This window comes from Carettochelys insculpta, chromosome 12, assembly GCF_033958435.1.
Source record: "Carettochelys insculpta isolate YL-2023 chromosome 12, ASM3395843v1, whole genome shotgun sequence".
NCBI classification, from domain to species: domain Eukaryota; kingdom Metazoa; phylum Chordata; order Testudines; family Carettochelyidae; genus Carettochelys; species Carettochelys insculpta.
The window spans coordinates 33,862,837-33,882,868 of record NC_134148.1 but is presented as its reverse complement, the minus strand read 5'-3'; the positions used below and the strand labels follow the sequence as shown (position 1 = coordinate 33,882,868).

General features: G+C 50.3%; 1 protein-coding gene across 1 annotated transcript in view; it reads left to right on the top strand.

Moving 5' to 3' along the window:
* RGMA (repulsive guidance molecule BMP co-receptor a) overlaps positions 1 to 20,032 on the top strand; it is a 37,269-nt gene extending 17,237 nt beyond the window's left edge. The window contains exons 3-4 of the mRNA XM_075007117.1: positions 11,205 to 11,716; positions 16,227 to 20,032. Coding sequence (XP_074863218.1) covers positions 11,205 to 11,716; positions 16,227 to 16,937 — 1,223 coding nt within the window. The 3' untranslated portion in view covers positions 16,938 to 20,032. The remainder of the gene's footprint in view (positions 1 to 11,204; positions 11,717 to 16,226) is intronic.

The following is a 20,032-nucleotide window of genomic DNA, read 5'->3' as shown; positions in this document are numbered from 1 at the left end:
AAGCCTGTTTCCAGCTGCTGTGGGGACACTTCTGCTGGCTGCAGGAGAAAATCTGGCCAGACTTGTGTAGGATGTTTGATGGGGATGAGAAATGTTTGCTTTGTCGCAAGGCATTCTGGATTCATGGTCAACTGATTCACTGAACACAAAAAGCAAAGTGCGAAGAGCAATCCAGGGATTTTCTTGATGCATCTGTAGCCAGAGGAGAGGCTGCATTTTTCCACTTCTGCTTACTCCGTGCCAGTGAGGAACAAAAGGGAGAGGCTGATGACAGCTGTCCACTCACTTGAATGACAGAAGTTGGAGATGGAATAGCCCAGGCTAGTTGTTTGGCTTCGTCTCCCTGTCAGTTTCTTTAAATGTAAGTAAACACCTTGCGAAATCTCTTTCCCATCCTCTTCCGCACAGATTGGAGGAGGATGACAGAGTTGAAAAAGGAAATTGTATACATGAACAGACTCAGCTACACTGGCAGACGTTTGGAGCAACTCCACCAAAGTGCATATACTTTGAAGTCTTGCATTTCTTCCAGATATAAGCCACTGTAAAGGAAGAGCAGAATCCAGCCCATTATACACAGTGAGTGTCCCCTTTCAAAATCGTCTGCCTCCATTCCTTCAAAAATGAGCACGGGCACTTTAAGAAAGTCAGGTTTATTTTCCCCCTTCAGTCCCTTCCCCACCCCCACTCCAATGCAGCTGAAACCTGATCTAATCCCTTTGCACATGGGTAATTTATTGGTCTATTGGGTTTTTTCTTGATGGCAAATTGCATTGTCTTTCTTCCTGGGTTGAGACTGGAGCAGTTTGCTGCATTCCTGCAGTGACTTTCTCAGGACAGATCTTTCACACCCCCTCTGAGCTCAGTCAAATCAGTTTTATTGGGCCTCTTTGTTATGCAAACAAGGCAATAATAATCAGGCTATTATTCTGCAAGATTGTGCTTGATTAACAGTTCAAAGGAGGTCGCTGGAAGAAACTAATGCTGCCATGATGCACAAATCCTTTTACACAGCCTGGGTCAGATGGCCACTGGGCTCCTCTTCGCTGCATGGTTTCTCCCGCCTCCTTCCTCCTGTTGAAACTTGGTTGGACTCTATTCAAGGGACGCCATCAATCAGTCAAGCTGGCGGGGTGGAGGTTTTTGTTTTCACTGCCACTTTCTCTCCTATACCACAGGACAGGCAGTTATGGGCTTATTTCTTTCCACACCGTCACCATTATGGGTTGCAGGAATATTGCACATATATTATACCCAGAGCATATTACACACACACACCACCTTGTCTCTCATTCATTGTACACATGTAGACTTGTAAACAGGCATTCACATGAAGTACGTGTTCTAATTGGTTGGGTACACCAATCCAGCATGAGATATATTGTAATAGGTGTTAATGTGTAGCGTTACGTTACGTATGTTTCTGTATCTTCCAGTCCCAATCTTTTTCTCTTACTCCTGAACATGTGTGTATGTACACACACACAATTACTTGCCCCATCCCCCACTCCCACCCCACCAACAAAAAGACAACAACCATTGCATTTCTCAGGCTGAGAACTAGGCAAAGACTCCTGGTGGGTGTTTGGTATGGAATGATCTGCTTGGTGAGATGAGGGTTTCTTGCAGGAACTTGTTATAGCTAATGCACTACATGGCAACATAGCAGACATGTCAGAGTAGTGAGATGCTTCCATCCTCCATCTAGCTGCATCTGCAGTGGGGCTCCAGCTTAACTATAAAAACAGCAAGAAGTCCTGTGGCACCTTATAGGCTAACATATTTTGGAGCATAAGCTTTCATGGGCAAAGACCGGTTTCATCAGATGCCCACGAAAGCTGATGCTCGAAAATATCTGTTAGTCTATAAGGTGCCACAGGACATATTGTTGTTTTTGAAGATATAAACTAACATGGCTACCTCTCTGATACAGCTTAACTGTGATGCTCAGGGGTGCCTAGTGTTTAACTGAAGGCCCGGGGCTTATGAGTTTGTCTTTGGATTCTCCGAAGTCTTGGTGGAATTGACCTTGCTCTGTGACTTTTCAAATAGCAGCTTATATGATCTTTCCCTCCCCACTCTGGGTAAGTCTCTCTGTGTGTAGGAAGAATGAACTGGAGCATGCGAATATAAAAGCATGCAGGTGAAACTTTTTCAAACCTGAAGTTAGGTACCTTAATTCATAGCTAGGTACCTGGATCTAAGTGACTTGATTTTTCTGTATGATGAGCACCCAAAATCTCAGATCTACAGAATTCTAGGCCCTGAGAAATTTGGCCATAGTAGTTTGAAATGTACTCCAGTAGAAGCTCATATTGAATGTGAGTCCTAGACATAGGCGTATCTATGTGACATCATATATACAATTAGTTTAGGAATAAATGCTTCAAAAGCACCTAAGTTCCTAATGATCCCACACCCCTTTTTCAAAAGTAGCCAGAAGTCAAGAGAAATTGCATGTTCTCAGTGATGGGAAGAAAGATGATATAACCGGTATTACTGAAACCTGGTGGGAAGATTCCCATGATTGGACAGGGTTTTACCCTGCCTGTAATGTGTGGAAAGCAAAGCTGTTGTTATGGGCGGCCTGTGGGGGAAGGGGGGATCATATACTGGAGGCCTCACGTAGTAGTAAATCATCAGTAGTTTCTAAAAATTAAAGATGATGACTTTCTAATGTGAAAGGTATTGAACCCAACATGAAATAACTATTTTGTACCTCACCATGATGGATAAAAATGTATTTTAAAGCAGATTAAGATGGGGAAAAATGCAGCAATAATATTGGCTCATTACTAGATGGAGATGTTAAAAATGATGCAGAAAAGTGTCCCGTAGAAGTTTCCAGTAACTATTTCTGTTCTGTATATGGAAGGAGGATGTACTCACATCACATGAGAATAATGAAGTATTTTGTAGTCCACCCAGGAGGATGTTAAACAACATCTACTAGTGATAAATATTTTTAAATTGGCAGCCTTGGATAATTTGTGCCCAGGGCCGTGTCTACACGTGCCCCAAACTTCGAAATGGCCACGCAAATGGCCATTTCGAAGTTTACTAATGAAGCGCTGAAATGCATATTCAGCGCTTCATTAGCATGCAGGCAGCAGCGGTGCTTCGAAATTGATGCTCCTTGCCGCCGCGCAGCGTGTCCCCACGGGGCTCCTTTTCGAAAGGACCCCGCCTACTTCAAAGTCCCCTTATTCCCATGGGGGACTTCGAAGTAGGCGGGGTCCTTTCGAAAAGGAGCCCCGTCTGGACGCGCCACGCGGCGGCAAGGAGCGTCAATTTCGAAGCGCCGCTGCTGCCCGCATGCTAATGAAGCGCTGAATATGCATTTCAGCGCTTCATTAGTAAACTTCGAACTGGCCATTTGCGTGGCCATTTCGAAGTTTGGGGCACGTGTAGATGTAGCCCAGGAGTCCCAAAATAATTGGCTGAGGATGTTTCTGGCCTACCCATGTTCATTTTTAATAAATCTTAAAGTACCAGGAATATTCCAGAAAATTGGATGTGTTAATATTGTACCAATATTCAAAAAGGGCACGCAAGATAACCCGAGTAACTATAAGCCAGTTAGCCTGACGTTAATCCCAGGCAAAATAGTGCAAAAATTTATGTGGCATTCAAATGATAAAGGAATTTTAAAAAAAAAAATAAAAGGAGTAGAAGTAACACAAATATGGTTTTATAAAAATAGGTCTCGTCAAACGAACCTGATTTCATTATTAAATGAGATGAGAAATGTGCTTGATAAAGAAAGCTACATAGATGTAGTAAAGTTCGACTTCCGTAAGGCATTTGATTTAGGCCGTATGACAGTATTTAAAAAAAATAGCATTATACTATATCAATAAAGCACACGCTAAATGCAGTGAAAACAGGCTCTTACAAATTAGTTGTTAGTGGGGATTTATCATCAATTTGGAGTGTTTCTGGTGGGATTCCTCAGGGATTGTTATTAGTCTGGACACTATTAAACCTTTTTTCAGTGATCTGGAAATAAATATAAAATGACATCAGATAAAATTTGTGGGTGCCGCCATGATTGGTGGAGTGGTAAATAATGAGCTTAACAGCAGTCATATAGAATGAGTGATGAGGATCTCCTGGTAAAAGGAGCCCAGTCAGACAGAAGGTTTTATTTAATATAACTAACTTTGCATTGGGTGTGATGTCCATCTTTTTGTACTTGGAGAGAGATGATGTCTATCTGGATTGCTGCGATTTTTTCCAGGTAGTTGAAACAGAATGAGAGATGCTATCTTGCAAAGCAGAAAGAAAGGCTTTGGGGTCTATTGAATAAGCAACTGAACATGAGGGTCCTGGTGATGCTCTGGCAGAAAGGGCTCAGGAAATCATTGAGGTGCAGTGAGTGAGGTGCAGTCAGTGAACCTAGAAAGATAATGGATTTCGTGGTTTGCTGATAATTCTGAAGGAAAAAAAAATGTAATTTACTTTGAGTGGAACCAATTTTTTTAATTTTGGCAAGTCTAAAAAGTAAAAAAAAAAGTTAAATTCAAACAATGTTTGAAATAAGTATTTTGTTTTACTTTTAAATTTTTGTAATTCTTTACAAATTAAAGTAACACCAGATAAAAATATTGGAAAGTTTCCCTTTAAAATGTTGAAATGATTTGATATTTATTTTAAAAAAATTGTTAGGTTTTCTTTTTTATACCAAAACAAAGCAGACAGATCAGCAAGAAGTCATAAAATTTGTTGGTGACACCAAATCTTTCCTTCCCCAGCCCTGCCCAACCTAAAAATACAAAACAAAACTTTTGAGCAAACAATTGCACCCAGTAATGAGTGAAAGTAGGGAAGCCCTTTTACCACTGTACATGGATGGCATTTACAAGACCAAAACTGGAATGCTGCATCCATTGCTGGTCTCCCTATTATTAAAAGGATGTTGAAAAATTGGAGAGAGACAGAAAAGAGAAAAGCCACAAAAATGATCTGCGGCTGGAGAAAATTCTTTATTGTATGGGACTTACAAAGCTCAATCTGTTTAGTTTATCAAAAGGGGCGACTTATAGTTCACTTAATGACAGCAGAGATATAAGTAACCTTCCAGGGGAGAAAATGCCAGGTACCAAAAGGACTCTTTAGCAGAGAAAAAACTGAACAAGAACCAGGGGCCAGAAATTGAACCCTGACAAATTCCAGCTGGAAATTAGGCCTACATTTTTAACCATGGGAAGGATTAACCATTGGAACAAATGGCCCAAGGAAGTGGTGCATTCCTTCTGGAATATATGCTTGAGCCAGACATAAGTCACAGGATTCAGTGCAGGGGCAATGGAGATAAATTCTGTGGCCTGTGATATGGAGGAAGCAAGATTTGGTGATCTAATGGTTCCACTAGTGGCCTTTGATTGGCTTCTTGAACATCATATCCATTTAAAATTCCCACAAACAGGGGCCTGTTTTTTCGGCACCTTACATAGTTCCAGTTGCGGAGGCTAGTCAGCACACCCAGTGAAATCCCTCAATGTCACTCCATAAATAGGAAGAGGGATCCCTGTAAGGCAAAGTGAAACCATCAGTTTCCCGAAGGCCACAGACTCCCAGATCTTTATGTAGCATGGACCATATCTTCAGTGGGAGCTTCAGGGACCCACCTTCCCCATCATTCACTATCATAGTGCCAGGGAGCAGACCCAAGTGCATGGGGCTCAGTCCTTCTCCCTAGCTTAGTGCCCCCCAGACACTTCCCCCAGCTCAGCACCTGACTGGCAGCCCGCTTACCCATTCCCCACCCCCATGGCTCAGCACCCAGTCTCTGCTCACCAGGGGGCAACCAGTAGCCCTCGCAGGCTGGAGGACTCAGACAAGCAGGGGGCAGGTGCGGAGTGGGTGGCTGGAGAGAAGTGGCGCTTTTCCCTGCTGCTCTTCTGCCCTGCACCTCCCTTTCAGCCATGCTCCAGGTTGTCACCTCTCCCAAACTGGATGGTACTTTATTAAATGGTGTCCTGTCAGAGAGAGTTGGCGATCCCTTTCCCTCACACCTCCAGCCCCACCGCTATGTGGAGCAGCCGCTTCCCCCGCCCGCAGCGAATACGGTGCTGGGCTGTGTAGGGCACCAGCACCGGTAGGGACGGCCCTGGGCACGAGGGTGTGGGCAGTGAAATGTCACCCAGAATCCCTGCGCTGTGGCAACTTGCTGCGTGAAGGCCTGAATAATAGCAGCAGAGGGGCTTGTTTCCATGCGAAGTCATCTGCGGTTGAAAACCAGATCCATTGTGAGGAGATGGAAAATAGATTAGGTGCAATTGAATAAACATAGTTTCTTGGCTCCTATTCAAATGAGTCTTGGCTTTTATACCAAAGCCTCTGCCGTAGAAGACCAGAGGAGAAGCATCTGGGGGTGGAGAACGGTTGCCGTCTTTCTCCTGCGGAGCTCTGCTTGCTGGGTTCCTTGCTCCTCAGTCACCCTCAAAGCACATTGAGGGGCGGTAGGGTTCCTCTGTCCTGCTGTGGGGTGGGGTGGGCTGGGCTGGGCTGGGCTGAGTCATGCAGGGGTTTGTGTGAGCTGGAGGTGTCAGACAATTGCACTATTGAACAGATCTGATAGGGAGGCTTTGCCAAGAGATTAAAAGAACAAGGCCACAAACAGTCTACCCAAGACTTGTGGTTATTCAGTGCCCTATAAAAGGGAATTGACCCTGCCGGCTTTATCTGTTGGCAGCAGGGAGATTAGGTAGGAAAAGCCACCTCCCTGGTGTGCTCCAGGTGCAATCCCACAGCAAGGTGAGCTGCCTTTTCCACAGCGGAGGCGCCGTCCCAGTTCACATATTGCCTGTAAATGGAGGAACTGCATGTGAAAGTGTTCCTTCTGCTGGCCGACTTCTATGCAAACACACACAGCGTGGGTCTGCTCCTTAGGCACCTGGCTTTGGAAATCTGGCCTTATATGGGCCCCTGTGCGAAACAGCAAATCCGAAGGCTTTGCCAAACCCCAAATGATAAGATCTTTAGGAAAAATGCTCCCCCTACAGGCCCTGGGAAGGAATGAAAATGGCTTTTCTTTTCCTCCGGAGCTTTGCTTTGCTTTTAGTCAAGTACCTTATAAAGTAACAAGTGAGAGACCAGCCACGTGCGACCATCCTGGGTTCAGCAGTAAGAGGCATATGGCTGTGGCTATTACAGCTCTGTGGCGCTGAAGGAGCAGCTCTCATGCCACTGCTCTGGGTGCCACTAGCTCCTTTACTCCCCTAGGACAAGTTCTGAGAGAGGGGCAGAGGGGAACTCTGTTTAATGTCTCCAAAGAATAATGGCACCTGGGAAGCAGCAGCAAAGCCCTTGTTATTGCATTGTCAGCTTTGGCGCACAGCCCAAGTGCCAGTATAGCACTTGGCCTGTCTCTGTTTTTCCACACTGAAGGTGCACCCCTTAGCAACCGAACAGTACAAAGCACCCTGCTCCTGGTAACTGCTGGACTCCAACAAATGAGCACATGAGCCCTATTGTTACTGATGGCTGAGGGAGATTTTTACCGAGTTGTGTGTTGCAAGTCCCATTGCCTGGTGCCCTGGATGTATGGTTTAGCTGGTGATCATCAATGTTCCCTCTAATCTTTCCCATCCATGTGTGGATTTTTCCCCGTCCATGTGTAGAATAAAATTTATGTGCACCGAGGCATATGCAAATGTGCACTCCCAGTAGAAACAACAGCCTAGCTGTGAGCATTTGGCTAATCAGCTGGGTAGCATTTGAATCTCTCCTGAGCCGCCGCACAAGTGCACTGATTACAGGGAACACAGGTGACCATGGGATTTCTGGAGACGGTTCTGTTTTTATCACCTCAGTGCTTCATTCAGCTACTTAATTCTTCTGTCATGAGGCTCTTAGTGGCATCACAGACCTGGAGCATGGGTGGTTTGTCACCAAAGGGAGGGAGCTGGAATTTCCCTGAATGACACTCTTGCACGCGGAACGTGTCCTTCCAACCCACACCTCGAGAGTCTCACCTTGAAATGCTGCCTGTTCACATTCCAAGTGCCAGCAAAGTCTGATTGCATCATCACCACAACAGACTGGTACTCTGGCAGAGGTGTTAGTCAGGTGCTAATCTGATTGTTTACAGTGGCGTGCCCAGCTCCATAGCTCTCTTCACTTGTGACTTGCTCTGGGTCTCTAATTTCTGTGCTAGGCACGTACCGTGTTCTCACGTGAATCTTGTCAGACATCATTGCATTAGTCACGTTTAATCACAAACGGCTTTAACATGTGGCTTTTAGGACCTGGAGTTAGAGATCATAAATCTGAGTGCTGGGGTATGTGCCACTGGGGTGACATGATCAAGCAGCAGAATCTCCTCTGGCTGAAACACACAACAGCAGGCTTTCTTTGCAACTCACGTAGCCGCCTAAGGTTATAAACCCCTGGGTTACGTGATGTGGATTCACTGTGTTCCAGCAAAATGCAATCCATTGAAAAGGGATGGCAGTGAAATCTGTTCAGTTTTAAGTGGGTGTTGTTGAAATAAAAATAAGCCTACATTGTAAAACATCCATTTCTCAAACTAATTGGGGATTAAGAAGTTAATGGAATGGAAAGTTCGTAAAATGTAACATCTCCTAGTTGCAGTAGGTCCAGTTTCTAAGTTGCTGACTAGTGCACTGTATTGCTTTCCTCTCTTTAAACTGCTTTCCAGTGCATTGAGAGATCAGAAGATGAAGGGAAGTAAACATGTGCTTGTCATTGCCATGATTATGATTAGCCCCTCCTCCACCCATTGAGGAAGAATGGTTCATTATTTTGGTGTGGGTAAAATAAGTGAGGTTCTGTTGTTATTCTCTGTTATTGCTAGCAGCTGAACTTGTTAAACCCGGATTTTTTTAAACTCAGACACTTTCCACCCATTTCTTTGTGTATCTCATTTCTCTTGGAAAGGGACAGCAGGCTGGTGGCTTTCCTGCAGAGCTCCTTCTGATGTACAGGCCTGTTCCCCTTCCATTCTCCAGGGCCTGATGTGGGTCCAGCACTGCAAGGGAATAGTTAAAATGTGACCGTACTCTGCAGTATGAAGTGGTGCTGGGTTGTGCGGCTTTATTTGTGCATGTGTGACTGCCGTGTGAACTGTTCTCTAGACAAAGCTCAGGATGAGCATGCTCGTGAGACACCAGCAGAAAGCCCCTGGAAATGTTGCTTTTTTCTTCCCCTGCATTAGGGGCCTGATTCTGCCCGGTTTCCGTGCGCCCCAAGGGGCTGATTAGAACAAGGGGAAGGAAAACACCATGAATATCTAAGCAGTATGAGCAATGAGAGGCTCCAAATTGCTGTTGTCAGTGCACTGTGTGATGGGGAGTGCAGGCCCCAGGTCTGGCCACATTGCACTGCCACTTTCATGTCCTGCACCATGGAGCCACTCCCTCTGCTGAAAATATGTCCCCTCTGGAAGAAATGACTCTAAATACCCATTGTACTTTGCCTTACCCTCTCTTGCACCTAGGCTTGTGGGCACCGGAGCAGCATCCCCAGTGCTAAGCTACAGAAGTCAGGGTGGGCTAGGCAGGGGGCCCTTCCAGTGCACAGCCTCTATGGTTGCATTGACCTGTGAGCCAGAGGCTTGTGCATTGGTTGGGAAGGTCCAAGCTGACCTGTTCTCTAGTACACAATCAAGGCTGATTAGGGTTTTGCCTGGTTTTTTTTCCCTCCAGGCTTTTTCCCTGTGATACCCGTATCTCTGCAGTTTTAGGAAAGCGGTGAGGCTGGGGCTGAGTGGTAGAGGTTGGCGCATGCTGTTCTTGGCTTTAATGAAGCCGCTGGAAGGTGCATAGTGTCAAGGTGCTAGCTCCAGCAGATCAGGTGATCGCGGCTTGAGAAGGTGCCTTTGTACTTTGTTTGTTCTTCCTTTTGTGCTGTATTTCCTCCTCGGCTCTTTACCTTTTGGACTCCCCCAACAGCTGCGGGGTGGGCTGGTTCAAGTGAGCTGTCGACCTGGGAGGAGCCAGGCATTTGCACTGGGAGAGGTATTAGTGCAGTAGAGAAGACTCCCCACAGGGATCGGGGGAAGTGCGAGAGCAGCGCACTAAGAGGGCAAGAGGTATCTGGTGTCCCCTAGAGTGTGAACAAACAGCCCCAGGAGGCAAACCCAGTGCTGGGAATCTTGGCCCCATGCCCTCACCTGCTGGGCTGGGGTGCTGCTTTGCTGAGGGCTTGTCAGCCCTTGAGGGGGTTGTGGTGCTGAAACTGCCCTGCTGCAGACAGCTCCCCTGGAAGCAAGGGAGTGCTGTAGTGGTGTGAGTCATGTTTCATGCTAGCACGGTGTGTCTGCACTAGGGGCTTGCACTAGTGCAGCTACATCAGGGAAAACCCCCAATTTCAGAAACGTGTGTCAGAAAATACCCATGCTAAGATCTGCTGAGCTGACTGAGGGTCTTGCCTGAGTGCAGGAGGAGGTGTCAAACCTGGGGTTCCTCCCACCCTCCCCACTTTACTAAGGGCCTCGTTTTACCCAACGATCCACCCTTGGCACACAGCTAATGCCCCTGTATACAAATCAGCTACATAAGGAGACCAGTTATTCATCCAGCTAGCCCACTGCACACAAACTCCGGCGACAGGCATAAAAAATGCAAATTAATGGTCCCATTGTGCACCTTGGACCTGCTGTTGCCCGAGCAGATTTTTGAATGTCAAGCTCTAGAAGCCCCCCAGATGAATGACATTAAGCTATTCTTAGCATTCCAGCGAATGTGGAGAGTCTTCAGGGAAACAGGGAAGCTGGGATCAGTTGTTCTCCATGCCCACTGAAGGTAGGACCCGCACATTAATGAAATTAATCTGCCGCAAGGGAGACTTAGAGGTTAGATGTTGGAAAACCTTGTTCATTCTAAAGGCAGCAGCCTGGAATAGGTCTCCAAGGGAGGTTGTGGAATCCCTGTCCAGAGGTTTCTAGGAACAAATTGGACAAACACCTGCCAGAGATGGTCTAGATTTCCCTGGTCTTTCCTCAGGACAGGGGACAGGACTTGGCCTCTGAGTGTTGCTTCCCACCATAGGTTGGTGTCAGTCCACTCCTAATTTTCCCCTGAGGATTCATCTGGGGGCAGGATTCTTCTTCACCTTCTGCCGTGGCCTAGGCTGCTAACAGCTGCCACGAGGCCTCACCAGCAGAGGCATTTTGGTGGTGCACTATACTTGAGCCATGTGTTGGGTGTCCTGACCGCGCCTGTGCTTTCTCCCCCCAGTGACCTCTCAGTGCAAGATCCTGAAGTGTAACTCTGAGTTCTGGGCGGCCACGTCGGGCTCTCACCACCTAGGCACAGAGGAGGCGCCGGAGTTCTGCACGGCTCTCCGCACCTACGCTCACTGCACCCGCCGCACGGCTCGGACCTGCCGGGGGGACCTGGCCTACCACTCTGCCGTTCATGGCATAGATGACCTCATGGTCCAGCACAACTGCTCCAAAGATGGCCCCACCTCGCAGCCCCGCCTCCGAACGCTGCCCCCCGGGGATAGCCAGGAGCGCTCCGACAGCCCAGAGATCTGCCACTATGAGAAGAGCTTTCACAAGCACTCAGCCCCCGCAAACTACACCCACTGCGGGCTCTTTGGGGACCCCCACCTCAGGACTTTCACAGACAGCTTCCAGACCTGCAAAGTGCAGGGGGCTTGGCCGCTCATAGACAATAACTACCTGAACGTGCAGGTCACCAACACGCCGGTGCTGCCTGGGTCCCCAGCAACAGCAACGACCAAGGTAAAGGCTTGGGGTGGGCAGTCGGTCCTTTGGGGTCTGGTGTCTTCTGACCCTGCAGGTCGCCCTTTGAATCATTTTTCTCCCACTGCCTCCACAAATGTTCCTGAAAGCTGTTCGGTCTCATCTGCTTGTGCCAGATTACCCAGCCGATTGAGACGGAGGCTGAATCGCCCCCCACAATGAAGGATCCTAGCCAGAAAATCAAGCCCCTCTCCCTAGATTCTCTGCTCCCTGGTTGCTCCGCTCCCCAGAACTCCTTGATGGACCTGGATTTCTCACCGCTGCCTCTGGCCCTCCTCAGGTCGCTGTGTGTCAGCAGAGGCAGTGTGTTATCCCTGCTGTCGGTCTCGGTTGCGAAGAAAGGTCAGCTCATGAAGGGGGCAGGCCCGGGATCTGTGGCTGGCAGCACCCCTGAAGGGCAAACCACAAACCCACGTCTCTCCCTTTTGCCCTTCCCCATGGCATTGCAGCGGCAGTTCTGTGCCAGGCTCCCCCACCCCCCATACCAGATTCCTTGGCAGGGTACTGCACCAGTCCAAGTCAGGGAAGGGAACAGCAGGATGGCAAGAAATCACTGGCAAGAAGTAAAACTCGCTGAACTCACCCTCCTGCGGCCTGTGCAAAGTGGCAGTGATGGCAGCCGAAGGAGCCTGCGGCAGAGTGAAAACTCACCACCTTGCCAAGGGCCCCACCAGCCCCAACACTGCGAGGAAGAGGTGCCAGGCAATGCACTCGGCCGCAGGGGGCGGGTGAGAATGAGCAGTTTGGTGGTTGCAGAACAATGACACTGTTGGTATCTCTGCAGAGACTCTCTCAGCAGGTGTGGGGGTAATTAGGCCCCTGAGTTAGTGGCTTCCTCAGCTGTCCTTTTCATTTTGAGGTCAGTGTAATCTGAGGCTGACAGCACAGCCTGGAAGCCCTCTCTGCATTTCCAGAGCAGGCTGAGCACGGGAGAGCTCTCTGCACTGCCTCAAAGCCTGACAGGCCAGCACCAGCTCCAGAGGAGAGCAAGTAGCTCAGGATTTGAGGCCAGTTAGAGGGTGTGCCTGCTACCGAGGGGGTGAATGAGCACCGGCTGTGACTGGAACCGGATACACACACACCACCAAACAGCTGGGGCATGGGAGCTGGTGTGTTGGTCTCTGCTGAGCCACATTGGATTTGAACTAGCCACCTGAAGGCAGAGGCGGGCAGCCGTTTTAGGGTCAGGGCCACTGCACTGACCCATAGAAAAATCAGAAATAGAAACAGGACATGCAAGTAGAAGCAAAAGGGAAAAAACCCCTCACAGATGTGGGCCTCTCCTGAGAAGCAGGCTCTGGAGGGGGCCAAAATTGAGGAGTTCAGTGCGTAGGAGGGAGCTGCCAGGAAGTGGGGGGGGAGGCAGGAGTCTGGGCTGGAGGTGGGGTGCAGAAGTGGGCTGAGAGTGAGAGTGGGGGGTCGGGAGGGAAGGTGCAGGGCGGGGGGGAAGGGTGCAGGTTGGAGGTGGAGGTGTGGCTCTGCAGGAGAGGAAGTACGCAGGATTAGGCTGGTGGTGGGAGGTATGCAGGGGCGGGGGGGTGGTCCTGGATGGGAGGGGGCAAGAGGTGGGGGTGCAGGTGCCCCCCTGATGCAGATCCACACGGCTCTGCGTGCTTCAGGGAAATGCCCCTTGCCTTTTCCATTCAACCAGTGGGAGTGATGCGGGGATGGTGCCGGCTCGGCGTGATTCCCTGCAGTGCAGGAGCTGCTTACCCCGTCAGACAGAACCCACAGGCCAGATTCATCCCTGGCTTGCATGGGCTCACACCCCCTGCATGCCTGGAATGGTAGCACCAACTTGGGCCCTTAACGGGGGCGGAGAAGGGAGGCGAACCCCAAGCCTCACAGGCTGGATCCAGGCAAGCCACGTGGGCCAGAGGCTCTCCACCCCTGCCTGAAGGAGAAAGGCTCTTTGCCCAGCATGCCTGATCCATCTGATCCCAGCTAGACTCCTGCCCCTCTCCTCCAGGCACTCCCTCACAACCAGCTGTGGTTCTAATGCCTTGGGAATCGTGTTTCCTTGTCACTGCCCTCTACTGCTCTGGCTTCATGTGCTTGGTGATGCCCCAGGTGGCTGGGCCCGTGGGCATGCTGTCACCCAGCTTGCTGAGATCTGTTGACTCGAAAGGGAGCGTGATGGTTCACATGGGAAAGCCTGTGGTTTGGAGCCGAAGTGCTGGTTTCACGGGTTGGCTTCCCAGCTGATTTAGCTAGTGATTGTGTCTGTTGTCTGCAGCCAGGACGAGGCATTTTGTGGGGCGCAGTCTGTACTCACTGCGCTGTGGCGGCCAAGATAAATGTTCTCCAGGGACCGGGTGCAGTGCTGAGTAAAGGCGGTGGCAAATGTCCAGTTGTAGCACAGTGGAACTCAATGTGACGCGTCTTAAGTGTTCAGTCTGGCTGGAGAGGGAGGGTTTTGTGTGGAGGGACCGTGCAGCTGAATTCCTCTTTGCTGCCTGAGCGCTAAAGCTGGAAGGCTTCAGAGGAAGGCTGGGGAGAAGGGGTCTGCTTGTTTTTCGGGCCTTCCAGGAGCACAGACCTCTGTCTGGCTCTTTTCAAGATGCTCCCAGAGTGACTCATGACAGGGGCTTGTCACCATCCCAGTTTAGGGTGGGAAGCCTGAGAGTTTCATTCAGCATTGGCTCACGGCTTTCAGCGCCCTTGGATCCTGGAACTTATAAGGGGCCATGGTGGTGCTGAGACGTGGTGAGTCATCAGCAGGAAGAGTGGTTGCCGCAGGCAGCCCTCCGCAGGTTGGCTCCGAGGCAGACGGTGTCTGTGTGCACCCAGGCTTTCTCTGGTGCTGTTCACTGGGGCAGGGAGTTCTCAGCAGGAGGCTACAGCCTCCAGTCAGCCTGCCAACACCTGGGGAGGAAAGCAGGGACACACCTTTTAACTCCAGTTAAACCCTTCAGACTAGGAGAGCCTTCTGCAGGGGCAAAAGAGTGGGAACGCTGTTGCTGCTGACACGGATGGGGGCCAGGTACTTTGTGGGTAGCCTCAGCTGTGCTAGGAAGTATTGCCTAGAATTTCTCACTTTTCCACAACCTCTGTGGCTCCAGCCCCACTTTAGGAACCCTGGTTCGTGCACAACTCCAGGAGGCTCTGGGGATTTTAAGCACTGTGGTGTGCAAACCTACTCCGAGCAAGGTCGGAGGCTGATCTTCACGATAGCTCTACCGTTGCTGTGGCCAGTGGAGCAGAACCGCTTGATGAAGCAGCAATGGAAGATCTGGGGCAGACCCCCACAAGGGGCAGAGCCAAAGGAATTGCGAGAGCCCCACTGTGAGCCGTTTGAACCTCCAGCAGGATGGAGCCAGATGTCCCAGGAGACAGATCCGGAAGTCTGGTTGTCAGCTGTGTGTTTTAGATCAGGATTGGAACTTCACTAAGGTTTTGAGAACAGTTTGGGGCTTAGACACGTTCCCCCTTAGACAGACTCCAAATAAGGTCCGAGCTCCCTGTCATCTCCCTTGAGGTATTCAAATATGCAGTAGTTTGACAAGGAAATCCCACCTCGAGAAAGGGGGGCAGCCTGAGCAGAGAACTGGGAGCCAGGAACAGCTGGGGTCTAACTGCCTCGTGCTGCATGTCTTCAGCAAGTCCTTTTTCCTTTCTGTGGACCTACCATGAGGAGCTGGATACCCCTCTGGCCAGAGGCTTGTCAAAGGGGCCTGCAGGCAGTTGAAGGAGGACACCATGAGCTGTGTACAGAAGAATTTACAGTGGCTTGGGGACATGATGCATATTAGCTGGGGCTGTTCAGTGGACTGTCCTCTCCCTCACCCTGTGTTCCCAGCTCTCATGGTCTCACCTCCAGCAGGTAGCTTCTGGGGAATGTCAGAGCGGGACCTTTTGGCAGTGCTGTCCTTAGGGGCAGGTGGCACCCAGGACAACCTAGCCCCATACCCAACCCATTTCTTTCTACCTCTGCTCTGTCCCACCCTGCCTCCATTCCACCCTTTCCCTCAGCCCCTTGCTCTGCTTCTTTCCAGCTTCCACCTCCTCCCCTGAGCAATGCCAGGAACTGGCGGGCAGAGCAAGCTGGGGCTGGGTCCCTTGCTGCTGCGCCAGGCCACCCTGGGCCCAATGCCCCCTTACAGCATGGGGGTCTGCAGTAGTCCCCAAAACAACCTATGGACAGGATGCCTCTGCCTTTGGGTTCTGGTCCTGTCTCTGTTTCCTTCCTGCATGTGGCTGATTTGCCCCCATTGCACCTATCCATAGGCTGAAGCCTGGGGGCATTGTGCATAAACTGGGAAAACTCAGTGGGAGCTCTGTGCTCGTGGACTGAAGCCCATGTTTAAAATGCCCCAAAGACTGATTCTCCATGTCCCAGCCCTCTTCTGGAGGTACATGGTGGTGGTCGCTGAATGAACCAGCCAGGCCTCAATGCCCTTGTGTTCATTAAGATGTACTGGTGACTGAGCCCAGTGGTTTGCCAGTGATGGTTAATGCCCCCTTCTCTCTGCTCCCTCTCCCCTTACAGCTCACCATCATCTTCAAGAGCTTCCAGGAGTGTGTGGACCAGAAAGTGTATCAGGCGGAGATGGACGAGCTTCCGGCTGCCTTTGCTGACGGCTCCAAGAATGGTGGCGACAAGCACGGTGCCAACAGCCTGAAGATCACTGAAAAGGTGTCTGGGCAGCATATTGAGATCCAAGCCAAGTACATTGGCACCACCATTGTGGTGAGGCAGGTGGGCCGCTACCTCACCTTCGCTGTGCGCATGCCTGAGGAGGTAGTCAATGCTGTGGAGGACAGGGACAACCAGGGCCTTTACCTTTGTCTCCGCGGCTGCCCGCTAAACCAACAGATTGACTTCCAGACCTTCCGCTCGACTCAGGCCACAGAAGGCTGGGCTCGCAGGAAGGGGCCCAGCCTTGCCTCCTCCCCTCAGTTCTTCACCTATGAAACGGCCATGGCCAAGTGCCGGGAGAAGCTCCCCGTGGAGGACCTGTACTTCCAGTCCTGCGTCTTCGACCTCCTGACCACAGGAGACGTCAACTTCACTCTGGCTGCTTATTATGCTTTTGAGGATGTGAAGATGCTTCACTCCAACAAGGACAAGCTGCACCTCTATGAAAGGACACGGGAGGTGGGCCCAGGCAACACAGCCCCCTCAGGGCATCTCCGGGCCCTTCCTGCCCTCTGGGTGGCACTGGTGTGTCTGAGTCGGGGCTGGTCAGTGCTTCTATAGATGTGACCTGGCTGGGTGGGGAAATGGTCAGCAGAAGGGGACAGTGGTCTGCGCTGGACGAGGAGAGATTGAACAGCAGTTTGGCCACATCTCAGGCCCTGTCCTCAGAATTAGACCTCCTGGGATGTCATGGGCCTGTCCCAGATAGCAGCCATCAGTTTCTGCTGAGCCCTACCTCGTGAAGCCCTACCACCCCCACCCATTCACCCTCTCCTCTTCACGTGGTGAGGAGGGTGGGATACCCCCACCCCCACCTTCCAGTGCTCCCGCGTGGTACTGCAAACGGTTGTGGTGACTGTGATGTTGGCATTTGTGAAAGTGGCTTCGTGTTAGGGGAGTCGGCTGCTGCTGCTGCTGCCTGGGAGGAGAGGACAGAGCCTCAGCTGGTCAGGATGGCATGTTGGCCGGATAGACCAAGGCCTGGAAACCATCATGGAACACACAGAGACAGGCTGGCCTCATTTTCACACTTCTTTTGCCCATGCAAATGACTGTACCTGCAAAAGTGCTCACACCCCTCTGCTGCCTGTGTGTGCAAAGAGCTGGTGGTACACGCCTAAGTGAGGCTCGCTCACTCCTGGGCCTTTATGAACGTGGGTGCTAAACCCCAGACAGAAGAGTTACAATGGTGCCCTCCCAGCACTGAGCACGTACCCACCCAGAGAGAGGGGGCAGGCAGTTGGCTGGAATGTTTTCTGTCCATCATTAAAGGCCTTGTTCTTCCCAACATCCAGCTCCCTGCAGGAGTCTGAGGTGCACAGTTCATCCTTTGCAGGACAGCGCTTTTCTGGGGCACAGTCATTCACTGGTTGCATCTGCTGCGTATCACAGGGTGCATGGGAGCTAATGGGATCCAGGAAAGCCAATCCCGGCCCCAGAACTCTCTGATTCACTTCATAGCCAGGAGGTTGAATCCTTTGGGCCCTCCCCACCCCTCCCCTCAGAGATGCAAAAGGAGAAACCTGGCCAGTGCTTGTGGTTTCTGACATTTTGCCATTGGCCTACTCCAGGTATCTGAAGGGCTCCATGTGACATGGTTCTTTGATTCCATCCTAGGATGCTCAGGCAAAGTGTCAGAGATCTCCCAGATTTCTTCCATGGAGTGACCACTCAGACCTCCTCAAGCCCTGCGCTGACACTCAGAGTGTTCACCCTCACCCCTTCCCTTTTCATCCCCCTGGAAGGTGGCTGTCAGTTTGTGGAGCCAGGGCAAAGCTCTCACAAAGGCAGTGCCCGTGAAGCAGGGGTTGTTTGCTGCTAAGCCCCTTCTCTCCTAGTGATCTCACTTCAGACCAGCTGCACCTTAGCTCTTCCTAGCTTGAGTCTGAGGAGAGCTATTTGAAAATCTTGCTGGAGGTAGGCCCTGAGGAATCCCTGCTGTCCAAAGACTCCGTACCCCAGCAGTAGCCAGGCAGTAATCTACCAGCCTGGGTGCAGTGGTCCTTTCTCTTCTCCATGCTGTCCTGGGATTTGCCTTGTAGTTGGCTCGCAAACAATAAGACCATCTACACCTCGGCCTGGAACTGGGAAACCAGAGGGGGAGTCCCCCTTTGTTCCCCAGCAGGAATTCCCAGAGATCTCCCCAAAAGCGTGGGTCTCTTGATGACATCCAAAGAGCCAGGCCAGAGAGGAGTGAGAGTGGGATGCACCCTGCAGCGCGTGCAAGCTTACACCACGGGGCAGCCTCTGTAAATACTCCAGCAACTTTTCCTTGTGTTCCGCCAGTTTTAGAACTCCACTGGTAAGGCGGCAGAGAAATGCAACGTGTCCTTGGGCGTAATTTATATTGTCTCGCTAATATATGGAGCCCTGGAGTTGACCTTGTGTGACTGTACAGATGAAGAGATGTCATTGGTTTATAGGTGTTTAACAAGAAACAGAAAAGAAATAACGAAAAGATGTGTTTACTACTTTGCTCCTTGCTTTGTCTGCTGGTGCCCTGTGATTTTGTTTGGGGCCATTTTAAAATAGGGATCTCACAATGTATGGAGCTGGGGAGACCAACCACTGGATGATAAATCAATCAACTCGCTGGCCACGGAGCTCTGGGGAACAGCTTAAAAAAGGAAATAATTGAGACATTCTAAATTTATCTGTGTTTACACTAAAGTAGCCTGTGTGCCCAGCTGAGATCAGGATCCCATATGCTAAGAGCTGCATAGGCACCTAATGAGAGACAGTTGCTGCCCCAAAGAACGTACAGTCTAGGTCGACGAGGGAGGGGAAACTGAGGCATGATTGATGAGATTACTTTCCCAGGGTCACAGCACCCAGGTCTCCTTTCTCCTAGTCCATATGACTAGACCACATTGCCTTCCTGAAGGCTCTTCTAGTGGCCATGAACTGCTTGTTTCCCAGTTGGGTTTGATTCTGGCCGGATGGTATGACCAAAGATCTATTCTACCAAGTTTAAGAGCTTCCAGCTTTGTTCAGTGAGCACATATCCCATGAATGTTCCCTTGCTGACCCTTGACAGTGGGCTAATACACTCCCTTAGTGTGTTTGGTAGCTAACAGCAGGCAGGTCATCTGGCTTCTGTGCATCTAGCCAAAACCAGACTCGGTTACCTTAGTTCCTTCTCCACATAAAAATCTAATCATTATTTCCCCTAAAAATTGGAGAGGTGAATATTTTAGAGTCACACAATCCGCTTTCCTGGACACCCCACAAATAATTCCAACTGTATCTAGGGCTGGGACATGGAGCTGCCATCACTCCAGAAAGACCATGTGTCTAGGCAGCGCATCTGAGAGTGACACTGTGGCTAGTCAAGCAGTGTAGTCCATAATGACCATGTAACATCTGCTGTCCGTAGCGCCACTTCCTGTGGTGGCAGCGTAAGAGAGCGTCTCTGCCACAGTCAGAACTACCCTCTGAAGGAGGAAGTCCTCCACGATCTTGGTTGCTCTTGCATAGCCAGGCCTTCCCTGCCAGATCAGTGCTCCAGTGGTGGTTGATTATATTGCGGTGGTTGGGTTATCCCTCTTTAGCCGTGTCTACACGTGCCCCAAACTTCGAAATGGCCACGCAAATGGCCATTTCGAAGTTTACTAATGAAGCGCTGAAATGCACATTCAGCGCTTCATTAGCATGCA